The sequence below is a fragment of the Ambystoma mexicanum genome, chromosome 5p (assembly GCF_040938575.1).
Source record: "Ambystoma mexicanum isolate Mex_15411 chromosome 5p, UKY_AmexF1_1, whole genome shotgun sequence".
NCBI classification, from domain to species: Eukaryota; Metazoa; Chordata; class Amphibia; order Caudata; family Ambystomatidae; genus Ambystoma; species Ambystoma mexicanum.
In genome coordinates, this window is record NC_090930.1 from 851,493,675 (window position 1) to 851,505,845 (window position 12,171).

The window sequence follows — 12,171 nt, forward strand, 5'->3', positions numbered from 1 at the left end:
TGCCATGTCCAAACCCGACTGAACGGCCTCACACATACCATCCCTGCCATCCTGAACCATGGCAAGGAAACCATCCAGTTCATCCCCTTCGGGAATATGTTCAGCCGCCAAGGAAACAGTTCCACAGAGTGTGCGTGAAACGAGACAAGGCACAAATGGAGTTGGCCGCCTGAAGCGCCATACCCCCAGCATAAAACACTTTCTTCTCCCAGCCGTCAAAACACTTGTCGTCCCTATCAGGAGGGATGGCAGGGTACGACGCCTGCTTTGCCAGGGCCATAGCCGCCTGCACCACCAAACTCTCCGGAGTAGGGTGCTTGGACAAGTAGCATGGGTCACTACTGGCTGGGCGGTATTTTCGCAGCAAAGACTTGCTCACTGCCGGGAGACTTTCCGGAGCAGTCCAAGCCGCTGCCACCCTTCTTTGCAGAGCCATATGGAATGGCAGTACCGGGTCAGTTGGTGGACCAATGTCGAGGATATCCGTAAGGTCATCCTGAACAAACTCCCCTGGGGGAGCAGACCATCCCAAGTACTCAGAGACCCTTGACATAAGTCGCCGGTACGAAGAATCGGCATGAGTGCCAGGCCTACAAAACTCCACCTCCGGAGAGGTGTCCAGCCCACTAGCATCATGCAGGGACTGCCTCAGGTCCTCAAACTGGCTACGGCCCGAGAGAATCTCGTCAGGCACTGTGTAAGGCACCATGCCACCATCAGAGTCCTCATCCACCTCTGAAATGAATTCCAGATGGCGGTAAGAAGGCACAGAACTGGAACCAAAGCCATGCTTGACCTTGGCCAGAGCCTTCCTAGGTGGTTCCCCCGAGCCACGGGGTACCCCCGTCGACACAGCCCCAAAAGGCGTTGAGTGAATCGGCGCCGAAGTCGAGAGAATTAGCGTCGACAACAGACGCGGCATCGACAGCATCAACGGCGTCGACACAGGCCTCGAAGGCGGAGCCCCGAGCGTGTCCCTCGACATCCCGGGTGCCGACGACTTCCTCGGAGGCGGAGCCTCGAGGGAGTCCGTCAACGACCTCGGCGCCACAGGCGTCAATGTCTTCCTCAAAGACTTCACAGGTTCACGCAGTATCGAGCACGTCGAGGACCGGGACCTGGACCGGGCATGCCGAGAACGATTCCCCTTGTCCGAGCAGGACCTTTCCCGCGAATCATGAAGACCACCCGAGCCCGAAGGCGTGCGAGCGGCGTCTCTTGGCTGATCATGACCAACCCCACTAGGAGGCGCGGACGGACCAGTGCCTTGCGATTCGAGAATCGGCAACATTTTCTTCCAGAAGGAAGCCCATTCCTCCGGTGTTGCATGGTTGGTGGGGTAAGCGACCCCCCGACGGGTGGAGCCCTCGGATGAGGACGGGGAAGGCGACCGATGACGGAGCTTCCGGGAGTGCCTCGAAGAGGCAGAGGAGTGGCGAGACCGACTCCGGGACCGAGACCCACTGGACTTCCGACGACGACGCGGAGAGTCGCCCCTCGAGTCGTCCATCGAAAGCCCTGCAGACCTCGACTTCCGGGGCTTGGACACCTTATCTACCGATAACTTCTTGCGCTCCTGCAAGGCTTTCGACGTGAGCGACTGGCAGTCGACAGTCATCCGTGTCATGGGCCTCCCGAGGCACCAGAGGCAGGTGTCGTGCGAATCTGTGACGACATCTTGGACCCACAGTCCCTGCACTTCTTAAAGCCCGGACACGGTGTGGAAGACGAGGTAGACATCTTCACGAAGAAAACGTACACAAACAGGTTTGAAGAACCGAGATGAACAACAAACTCCAAAGAGTCGAGGCGTACCGAGATTCACGAAGCGAACACGTTTGCGGAAAAAACGGAACTGAGGCTACGGGCGTCGTGCGTCCTATTTATCACATCGGGTGACGTCGGCTGTCGGAGGAGGTCCTCGAGGACAGCGCATCAACGTCATTGACACAGGATACAGAAAATTTTCCGAAGCAGCACAGCTGTGGTGATTACTGTCATAGATCTGGAATACGTCGGAGGACCCAATCCCCTCGAAATACGTTTTCTTGACAAACGTGTTCCCGATTAGTGAACAGAGTGCGTGGAAAAAAGGAACTGAAGTCAAGGGCACAGAGCCTCAATATATACGTGCACCGACATGTCCAGAGGGGGCACATAGTGGCATCAGGCTGAGCAGATGCAGGGCTGTACTGCTCCCACTGGTGGAGGAAAAGCTTACTGTGAACAGCTGTGCTGGGTTTGAGATTTCATAGATGAGGAATCCATGAGAGGAAAGAATCCATTACAACAGCAAACAGTGAAAGCATTGGCCTTTGCCAACAAATGCTCCACTATCGACAAAAAGCATTTTGGTTAAACCCCCCTACTGTCACATGTGGTTGAGCATATTGCATATTAATCATAAAGGTTCGATGATATTTTACACTTAGTGAACCTCTGTACCTATTTCGACATAGCGGCTTGGCAGGTCTCTTATTTCATTGGCATGGCGTTCCTTCACTGAGCAGATCTGGAAAAGAAATGTAAACAAGGCATACATTATTTCTGAACAAATTTGCTCAATATTATGGTTCCAAGCTTTGAGTGAGAGCAGCAGTATCACAGATGGATTATCCAGATTTCATGGTATAACACTAGTTTAGGACACTGACAACAAATTAAGTGTACTTGTAAATAGAAAGTCCTTTACTTTAATGAAAGAAGAATGACAGCCATATGAAATACTACAAAAAGGCTATCAAATGACAGCCATAGAAAATACTATAAAAAAACTCTAAAAAACATCTGTCATTCATAGGGAAAAAATAATAAATATCAGGCCACACCAAATAGCTAATCGAGCCTGAAGTTCCTAAAATAATGCCAGGAATTAAAGAAATTACAAGACACAGGAATTTATTTTCCAACCATACATTTTTCAAAAATGCAATTAAAACTGCAAAGGCATTATATTGTTTCTAATTACTAATGATCCAGGTCCAGGCAAAGGGAAGCTTTAGAAACAAGTCTATGGCCAATAAAAATAACATTGGGATGAGAGCACAGGTGAGGGTGGGAATACACAATGTGGGATAGGATAAAATGCATAAGAAGGGGAAAAGTGAAGATGGGGATGGTGCGCAGGGTATGAATTACAGGGAAATAAGTGCTGAGGAAGCATCACAAGGTCCCTTTGTGTGTGTTTCATATGTGTTTATATGTGCATGCAAAGGGCAGAATGGGATAATGAATAAGTATTTATCAGCTCTGCTAGTTGCCTTTTGTGACAGGATCAGGGTCATACGCCTTTTGGTGGAGGGGTGGGACAGAAACCCTGGGGTAGGCGGCCAACCATGCTGTATTATCAGAGACGGTTCTACCCCACTGATGATTGAGGAAGTTGGGGGGGGGGGCGTGGCTGGTTTGTTCCTGCCAACACGGATAATGCATTGTATATGGCTGCTTGTACCACTGCCCCTTCCATAATGCCTATCCGTTTCACTTTTGGGCAGAGTTCTCTTGTCTGTTCAGATATGCAACTCCCAGAATGCACCTGGGCAAAACACAACAAAACAGACTGGAACCAGATTAACGTATTGAAGACCAAGCATTGAATGAACTGGGATTTTCCCTGCTAAAAAGAAATGACAGGGGAGGCGAATATACTCAGGGAGGCCAATGGGAGCTAGGAGGTGTGTTTAAAGGGGCTAGGCTTAAGCCCAGCCAGCACAGAGATGATGGAAAGGTGTGTGGCTGAGGGCAGGTCGAGTGGTGGTTAATCAAGCAGTGTTTGACTCCAATAAATCCAGGCAACATCAACGAGGTGCACAAATTGCAGAAAGAACACTTTTAATGCATTCAATTATCGGCCGGGAGGTCAGTCAGTCTCAAGTGACCATCAGGCTGAGAACTCTCGACCCGCCCACATCGGGCTACAGTATTTATAGACAAAAACCACCAAATTACAATGCATTCAAAAAATTAAATAAATGCAAATTCCTATTCTCCTACTGGCTCTCACCATTTACAAACCTAAATAACAACATACATTACCCTACTCTATTGGTTAGTACATTACATGTGATATTCCAAATCCATCCCCCTGCAGATGACCCAATAAGGCAATTGGGAAAGGAGCGCAATCAGCACCTTGTGGCAACAATAGTAGATACACTAACATCCTTTCCATTGACACCAGATTTCTTGCTATCTTAGACCATTCCCAGACCTTGCAGCTTCCTCACCGTCAAAGATATCTCTGCAACTAACCCATTGATACATGTTGCTGTCCCCATTACTCATCCTTCTAGCTAGGCCAAGGACAGAAACTGTTAGTTTGCAGGACGTTCATCTCACTTGGGAAAGAGATCCTCATGTACAAACATGTAACAGAGGCCCTACTTTCAAGAAGTAATGTCTTGTATTATTTGTGTTACCGAGGCACTCTGCCATGAAGTCAGCCACCCAAAGTCTTCACTAAAGGGCAGTAGAGCCAAAGCCTGATTCCGTATTTTGGCAGCATTGTATTGTATTGTAAGAGGATTTATGGAGCGCAGCAAGACCAGAAAGGCGTCAAGGCGCTGAAAAGGCGAGTGGGGGCTGCAGAGTCAGGGACTAGAACAGAAATGTTTTAAGCTGTTTTCGGAAGGAGGTGAAGTCAGAAATTCCACTAATCTGTAGAGGGAGGGCATTCCACAGTGTAGGGGCAAGTACAGAGAAAGAACTTCCTCCAGCACGAGCCCGCTGAAATCGAGGGATGACCAGCAATGATTGGTTTGCCGAGTGGAGGAGTCTGCTCGGTTGGTAGGGTGTGAGTCTGGATTGAAGAAACTCAGCCCGGTGAAGTGGGTGGTACGGTGAACAATACAAAATATTTTAAATGTAGCTCTGCTTCTAACAGGGAGCCAGTGAAGGTGGCAAGGGAGATCATGAGAGCGAGCCAGACTAGGGGCATTCAGGGCGTGGTGCTGAGTTTTGAAGGATGTGAAGACGTTTAAACAGGCGTTCAGGTTGACCAAGATAATTACCATTACAGTAGTCTATTGATCCCATAATGGAAGCAGTCACAATTTTTGATCTGCAGTGCCTCAACCCGAGGCCGAGTTCACACCAGAACATGCCTTTTGCAACTATTGTATTTCCATTTGACTAATGCTAAAGACATAAATCAATTTTATTATTCCATGTGCTCAGATTCTCTGGGAAAGGCTTCATGAGTAAGGATAACAGAAACCTCATCTTTGAAACAATAACTAATATGATTGATATTTGCACTGCCTTGTGTGAGGGGTCAGAAATGAGAGACAGACACAAAGTGATAGTGTTTTCAACATCAGACACCTTTATTAAAAGGAAAGGGTGGGATTTAGGCTCATCTGTCCCTATCTTAAATAGAGTTTCCCTACCTAGGAAACTATCACTAAAGAGCCTTCTGTGTCTCATCGTCAAAATGATATACACTGTCCTTGTGTCGAAAACATTAATCTGACCCTCACACTAAATTTAACTAAAAGTGCAAGGAAAGAGTCTCTTTTGTACGTTTGGTGAAAAATGTTCAAAAAACCAAATGGATAAATTCAACAAAATAATCCTTAGATCCGAGAGGGAGGGGGGGTTCCTTCTCCTGGATGTCTCAGTTAGGATGGCAACAAGTGTCTCTTTCAAATAATGGCTTCTTAAGGATAGCAAAATTGTCTCTTTCAAATAACCAATTCTCATGGATGGCAAAAGGGTCTCTTTTAAGCAGCCACTTCTTAAGGATGGCAAAAGTGCCTTTTTCCAAACAATAATTCATGTTGAAAGTATTTTCTGAAGATGATGAAAGAAGTTTCTTAAGATGAAAGTGCCTCTTTTAAAACAATCACTTTTTACGGATAACCTCCTGGTATACTCCCCTGCTGGGAAGCCTTTAGTGAGTTAATCAGATTTCCTGGAATGCTCTCCTGCCAGGTATCTGTTCACAATGTCTGTAAACTATGGGTAATTTAGATGGATTACCTGGTACACTCCCCTGCCAGGAATCCATTTCTGGTGTCTGCAGATCCCCTGGAGATTTGTTCAAGTTTTGTCTTTTAATTCCTTCATTAACATTCATTGGCTTGTGGCAATACTTGGTCCAACCTTCCCCATATTGACATCTCACACACGAGGACTTGGGCAAATCATGTCCTTGTTTTCTGCTTACTCGATATTCAAAATCAGTTCTTAAAGCTTCACATGCCGGTACTAATGCCCCAGGGCCCTAAACATCTATGGGCAGACTCACCGGTATCTGGCACTGTCTCCAACCCGTGGCACGTTACTGCAGTGAAGCTTTCACCTCAGGATGGCGTCTTCCGCTATGCAGACCTCCTCTCAGCTCTTCCGCCGACTCTGCACTCATCCGCCAGTAAGCCTGCTGCTACAATACTCGACCGCGCTACCGGTAGCATTGGTCGAAATGAGCGGGAACGGTGCTCCTCTACTTTTTTTAAATTACCTTTTACAGCTCCTATACTTTCATTTTAAAAAGAAACTGTTCCGAAATGGTTTTGTTTTAAAATAAAAGTGGAGGAAGAAGTTGAAACTTGCCCTTTCAGTGCACTGCACTGAATGTTCCCCTAAACAGCATGTGCAACTGTTTGGTGGTGTGTATTGTGTGTGGGAAGGGACGTGAAGATGGGGTTTGTGGGTAGTGGGTACAGGCCAGCAGGGAACATAGTTCCACTACTTCTTTTCGTACACTTCGACCACTGACCGGTAGCTTGTTCGCTGCTGCAGGTTCATCAGCGGTCCTCTTCCAGTGCATGCGGCTTCCTTCATGGCGTAGCACATCTCTGTGAGCACTGCCCGCAAGCAGCAGCTTGGGAAAACCTGTTCCCACCAGCATGATCCGTTTCGTGCTTCTGCCTTCTCCTGTGGCCCTGCTTCCTTCTGCCTCCATTCCTCTTCTCTCCGTCACCGTTCGGCTTCTCCCTCTTTGATAAATGCAAACACCATTTTCAAATGTCCCACATAGTTGGGCATCCTCATAACAACTAGTCTGCATATTCAGTTTAGTGTTTCTTCTGATCCATGTTAAATCCTTCATCTTCGTCCCAGTACTTGAGGTTATATGGGAGTTGGAGTCCATAAAATGCATAGGGCTTTTGGGGTTATTTTGTCTGGGATTTTTGGTTAGCACAAAACCATCAGAGACAGGAGGTGTTCTGTGTATGTTATGTACATATGAGGTGAACATGGTAGTTGTCTAGAATGTCTGGTAGGAAGGGACTTTAGGGTTTTACAACGAAAGGGATTTGTATAGTAACATACCATCAGGAATTTAGGAATTATAGGTTCTTCATTTAAAAGGGAAGAAATACTGGATATCTCCTGATGGGGTCAACACATTTCCCCAACAGCCGTCTCCCTCCCATGTGATCCTCCCTCATAATACCAACCCCCAGGGCCAGGATCTGGTAGCATCTGCCATCCCCTGGTCACATGGGAAGAGATCTCAGGCTGGGGATCAGTGATGACTCCATAAAAATCATACTTGCTATCCAGCCACGTACTCGGCAACTTAAAAAATTGTCTTGGATGCAGCAGAAACAAGGCCTAATTCAAAATGGCAAACACACTAAAACAAAATGGCAACAATGCCAACATTAAAATGGCAGAAGCCCTCACGTGTTTAGTATTCTCGCAGCCTGTACTTTTTACGTTTAGTACATTGCATTTGCATATTAACATTCCCCCCTCTAGTTAATTAACTACATCCCGCTCTCATCTTGTCAAAAGGAGTTTTTGGTGCCCACGCTTTACTGACATCATGCAAATCGCCTGCACATTCATCAGGGCTTCATGGTAAAAACCAGTAATCCCCATCCCCTGTGCAATCAAAATAAGTTTCCATATAGTTTTCAGGGTCATTCGGGTGTTCGAATCGTGTTCCTAATGGACCAATTGGTAGTTCTATTCTAACCATGTGAGGTGGATCCTCGCCAGTCCATTGTTCCGTTTGTGTGTGAATATTTTTCAAAAGGGGAGTGTCATTAAGAGGTTCCAGCGTGAGTGACATCAAGGGCATTGTTTTGAACATCATCTTCTTGGAGCATCCCACAATCAGTTGACGAGCACAAAAAAGAACAAGCAGCAAAACAAGAACAGGAATCATCAGTTTGAAAATATTATTCATCCAAGAGGGCACCCATGAAAAATTCGACGTGAACCAGTAATTTTCTTTCACTGCACCCTCTTTCTCCATTGTGGTGTGTAAATTGTGTACTGCATGTGTTGCCTCTGTAAGAGTTCCATTGTCTGTGTTGTTGGAAGGTATACAAGTACAACAGGATGTTCAAACTCTGCCTTCCATTGCAGTTAGTAAATCTAAAACAGTGGTTCTGAAGAGTGGTCAGCCTAATCACTCAGTTCTTCCCATATGGCCTTCAGCCCATGTTTGGTTTCATTAACCATTTTTATCATTTCGCACCATGTAATTTGGAGCCACTTGGCATTGGCCACCGTTTGTATCCCAGGTGCAAAAAATGATGCAAAAAATGTTTCTGCTTTGCTAAATAATGTTATATTCCTTAGGTGTGTCATTAAGGTCATCAATGCAGTCCTGGAACAGGTAGTTGCTGTGGCGGCAAAAGTGCAGGTTCAAAGAGCGCCTGACGGGCTGATGATTAAGTACACAGGCTTGGTCATTGGGTGTTTGCGGATTGCTGTGAGATTAACATCTGGGATTATCAACATGGGGGCTTGTAGTCTGGCTACAGAACATGTTCCTCTACAGGATGGTAGTAAATACATATAAGCAAAAGGTCCACGGTCGCCACGGGCCTACAAAGTGCTCACGTAAACCAAGTTGAATCAAACCGTAAAAATCTGTGTATGTACAGTATTTAGTGTTGACCTAATATTCTCTCTCTAATGTAAATCATGATTTCTAAGAACAAAAAAGATTGACTCAGTATTTACTTCTTCATCCAATGAAGTGAAAAATAATATGAAAGCGATTGCATTTCGGACAGAGGTCCGTCCTCAGGGCTAAACACTGCATGTGCATAAAAAATACATGTGTAACTGAGTCTTTCCTGCATACCCTCCATTTGGTGGTTTTCTTGACTATTGAAGACCAGCACACTTAACACCAAACGGATGATTTCTATTAACAACTGACGAGATACTTGTAAAGGCTCAGTCGATTTGGCATCGGGGTGAACACAGTTACCTGCTTCAAGCCATATGGAGAATGAGCACAACAACAACAATTAGATAACGCACATTACTGCACCCGTTAACCCTGTCCACGTAGTCAATGTGCACGTGTTGAAAAGGCCCTGAGGGGTGAGACAATGTGGCGTTCAGGTTCCTGAGTGTGTGACCCACGGTATACACTGCACATGGTACAACTGGATATGAAATCATCAACATGTGCTTTAAGGTTTGGAATGGACCACTCTTCCAGTAAATCCGCTGCAATATACTGTTTGTATGTGTGTGCAGGGAAGTGCAACTGCTCTAGGGAAACTAAGTATTGCTAGGGGCATAACCGGTTTCCTTGACATATTTTGTCTCCATATTAGATGTGTAGGGAACAATGTACATCCTCTGTTTGTCCATAACCCTTTCTCCTGCTGGGGAGCTTGTGTCTGTAGTTCGATAATTTGGGCTAAAGAGATTGCATTGTAAGGAACCACGAGTTCTACTTGCTGTAACACTTCCTTGGGTGTACTGTGGATTGGCTTGGCATTGTCAGTGTGCTGCTGCTAGTTCTGCTGCACTGCTGCCATAAGCAATTGGGCCTTTGTTTATTGTGGGCAGCCTTCTCAACTACTGCCACTGCTGTAGGGTGTGCTAATGCATCAATTAACCGGGAGAGTAGAGCTGCATGCTGCATTGGTGTGCCGTCTGATTGTTTGATTACTCTCCTATGCCATCTTGATAGACTTGTATGTACTGTAGAGGTGACATATGCTAAATTTGATTAAATGGTATTAGGACACCCTTGGGATAGTTCTAATGCTCTTATGAGTGCTACAAGCTTTGCTGCCTGTGCAGAATATTGCGCGTGCAGTGGTTCTTTTGCAAACACCTAGTAGCTTCCTGATTCAAGGCTTACCAATGCTGCTCCAGTGTGTCTTTTTCCAGTGCCCTGATCGATCGTCGATGAACCATCAACAAAGAGTATCTTCCCTTCCATGAGTGTCTTTTCAAACGTGGATAGTGTCATCTGTAATCTCTTCATTTGTAGCACAATCATGCCCTATGTAATCTGGCTGTACAGGTTCTACCATGAATGTTGCGTGATTGACAGTGTGGCATCCAACAATGTGAATGGAGGAGTTGGACAAAATTACCTCATACCCTGATGCTTATTGTGCGGCGAGTGGATTTTGATTGTCCTAATATTGAAAAAACTTAGTGTTTATTATGTTTATTGAATTTATATAGCGCTTTAAGCCAAGGCGCAAGAAGCCAATGCTCCACACATATACAATGACCGGGCATTCCAGAACGATGGTGGAGGATTTCTGTATAGCAAAGGCAGTGGCTGCTACAACCTGCTCACATGGGAAATATCTCTGCATTACTGGGTCAAAAGAGCCCACTGTAATAAGCCAAAGGCTTATGTCCCATTGATGTTCGTGGATGAGGACAGCTGTCATCACTTGGCCATTAGAATGTGATAACAGGAAGAATTATGTTTTGTTATCTGGTGTTGCTAAAACGGGCGCATTACTGATCACATTTTAAAGTTCCTGAAATGAGTGGATCTTATCGTTCCAAACAATGGGTCCCTTAACTTTCTGTACTTCCTTCAAACCATGCAATTGGGGTTTGATGTAGGTATAATAGTCAAATAGCCACGCTGGTCAGTAGTTTTATAAGCCTAGGAACTGTTGCATCTGTTTGACTGTGGTTCGCTGTGGTGTGTGGTATACTGCTGTTGCCCTTTCTCGTGTTACTCTTTTCCCTGCTGATGATATGATCTGTCCAAGTTTTACAAGTTCTTGCTGGCAATACTGAAGTTACACTGAGTATCTTCTACATTGCTCTTCTGTTGGGCCGCAGATCAGAAGGCGATCTACATGCTGAATGGCTGTGCTCTGTACTAGTAAGTTTCATAAGGACATTTGTAATAATCTGTAAAAAAATACTAGGGGGTTCACAATACCCTTAAAGCAAACAGAGTGTTGGAATCTCGCGCCCCTATAAGTAAATGCTGTGATGGCCTGGCACTCGGGGTGCAATGGGATAGAGAAAAATGCATTCTTGAGATCTACTACAGTAAAATCAGTGGCTTCTGTGGGGATGTTGCATAGGATGGTAGCAAAGGTGGGGACCACTGGGAATTCTGCCTCTACAATGTTATTTAACGCGGAGGGGTCCTGAACCATCCTCCAAGATGACCCTTTCACTTTTTTGACAGTGTATATAGCTGTGTTACATGATGAATCTGATGGCCACATTATGAACTGTTCCATAAAGCTATAATAGTGTAATATATCCCCTCCTCTGCCTCTTTTGACATAGGATACTGCTTTACTCTGGGCAACACTGCACCTGGTTTCAATTTGATACAAACCGACCCTATGCCCTGCAACAGCTCTACATCGTGGGGGCTACTGGTCCATAACAATGGGCACCTTCTCTAAACCTCCCTCTATGTCCTGTGGTCTTGTCTTGGCAAGGAACATATGTGGGGTACTTCTCTGTGCTCTATAATTATCAGGCAATATATGGAAATTTCAAACAACACATCTCCCTCATCCTTGGTGTTTTCGAACAGTCACTCGTCATACACATCCCTCAATCACTGTTTTGGGACTATGCATAGCACTGTGCACCACTCACGATCTTCTTCGTCCAAACCATACAGTATTACAATGTCTGCCTTGATGATCACCGATTCCGAATATATCTTGATAATGGCGCCTGGTGCCCTTTCCTGGGGCACTGCTGGTCCGAATAGAAACACGGCAGGTATGCACCAAATCCAGTCCTTATTCCCTGCCACCCGATCTAACACAATTGTTACTCCTTCTTGGAACACATCTAGATGGAGCAGTACGCCTGACACAGTGCTGTGACTGCAGATTGCATGTGTTAGTTCTACGGCTCTTGCATGGTAGCTGCCTGGAATGGATCACACTATACCCTCCTCCATGCATGAGATGGTCATATTCAGCTAGCTCATGATGTCCTTGTCCAACATGTTCA

General features: G+C 45.7%; 1 protein-coding gene across 2 annotated transcripts in view; it reads right to left on the reverse strand.

Annotated features, from left to right (window-relative positions):
• VPS41 (VPS41 subunit of HOPS complex) overlaps positions 1-12,171 on the reverse strand; it is a 1,668,740-nt gene that overhangs the window by 825,720 nt on the left and 830,849 nt on the right. For both annotated transcript variants that reach the window (XM_069613279.1, XM_069613280.1), the window contains one exon: positions 2,446-2,512. In XM_069613279.1, coding sequence (XP_069469380.1) covers positions 2,446-2,512 — 67 coding nt within the window. The remainder of the gene's footprint in view (positions 1-2,445; positions 2,513-12,171) is intronic.